The 1,395-nt window shown below is 38.1% G+C and overlaps 1 protein-coding gene across 1 annotated transcript in view; it reads right to left on the bottom strand.

Moving 5' to 3' along the window:
* The window catches only part of LOC117174545 (CAD protein), a 179,722-nt gene that overhangs the window by 161,496 nt on the left and 16,831 nt on the right, over positions 1–1,395 (bottom strand). Inside the window, exon 6 of the mRNA XM_033363749.1 lies at positions 817–1,392. Within this exon, the coding sequence (XP_033219640.1) occupies positions 817–1,392 (576 nt within the window). The remainder of the gene's footprint in view (positions 1–816; positions 1,393–1,395) is intronic.

The following is a 1,395-nucleotide window of genomic DNA, read 5'->3' as shown; positions in this document are numbered from 1 at the left end:
CAAGTAGTCAATAAGTATAATTCCACGTGCATCCCAAAAAAACTGTAGCCATAACCTTACCAGCTGACTTTACGGTCTTTGCCTTCTTTGGAGCTGGTTCGCATGTGGACACCCACTGTTTGGATTGTTCCTTTGTCTCAGGAGTGTAATGGTGTATCCATGTTTCATCCTCAGTCACAAATCGACGAAAAAATTCCTCACGATTCCGACTTATGCGCGCCAAAAGAGCCTCAGAGGCGACCACTCTATTGCGTTTATTCTCAGCTGAGAGCAAACGCGGCACCCATCTTGCCGATAGCTTTTTCATGCCTAATTTTTCATGTAGAATTGAAACAACTGCACCTACAGATATCCTTGTGGCCTCAGCTAACTCACGAACTTTTAATCTTCTATCCTTCAACACCATGTCGTAGATTTTATTGATGATTTCGGGAGTTTGATTACCGCTCTGAACTCGTTTTTTTCCATTTTTCTTAACGAACAATTTTTTTTTTTCAATTGGTTATAAAAACACGTTAACTCAGAAGATGTGGACTGTGACTGCATCATATATCTAGTCGGGAGTGGCGCTGACTGAAAACAGATGATTTGGAGCGATTCGCGCGCCATCTGTTGGTCATTCTAAGGACTTATTGAACTACCGATTTTAGCCATCTACTGATGGTCTGCGATGTTGCCTCCTTGTGGGGCTTTTTTATGGTCAAAAATAATTTCTGTTTATCCTTCCTCATTATTTTCGTGTAATCAATATAGTGAATGATAGTTTTTGCAATGCAAACATGAGGTCTAGTAGGAAAAAACGGTAAAAAAGCATACGGTTGGTTCGCTCCTGGTCTCGAAGTCTTAACTAAATCGAAAATTCTTAATTGTACACCCTCCGAGGATATTTGTATCCCTTCTAGTTTTAACAACGATAAAGATTGTACTCTAAATCCTGTACGCAGTGCCAGCAACATTGATAATTTAAATGTTAGCCTTTCTAGCGTTAAAGATTCTAATGGAAACCAGGCTTCTAGCTCTTTTAAAACAACATTTACATCCCAAGTATTGCTGTATTTTGGTTGAGATGGCCTAAGCCGAAAAACACCTTTAAAGAAACGATTAATTTCTTTATTGTTAGAGACCTTGTTATTAAACAATAAAGAAATTGCTGCTCTCATGTTATTTAATGTGCCATACTGTGCCCCGTCATTAACCTGATTCGTTAAAAATTTCAACACAAAGTTTACGTTCCCATTAAAAATATCTTGATTATTAGAAGTACAGAAGGAACACCACTTTTTCAAAGCCGGCGTATATTGCTTATATGTGTTCTCTGATAAAGAATTTAATATGATCTCAATCGAAGGTTCATCTAATCCTCTTCTTCTGTAGATTTCCCCGATAAGATTCCTG

The sequence above is a fragment of the Belonocnema kinseyi genome, chromosome 6 (genome assembly GCF_010883055.1).
Source record: "Belonocnema kinseyi isolate 2016_QV_RU_SX_M_011 chromosome 6, B_treatae_v1, whole genome shotgun sequence".
NCBI lineage: Eukaryota > Metazoa > Arthropoda > Insecta > Hymenoptera > Cynipidae > Belonocnema > Belonocnema kinseyi.
The sequence above is the reverse complement of the archived record's forward strand: the minus strand, read 5'-3'. Positions and strand labels throughout refer to the sequence as shown.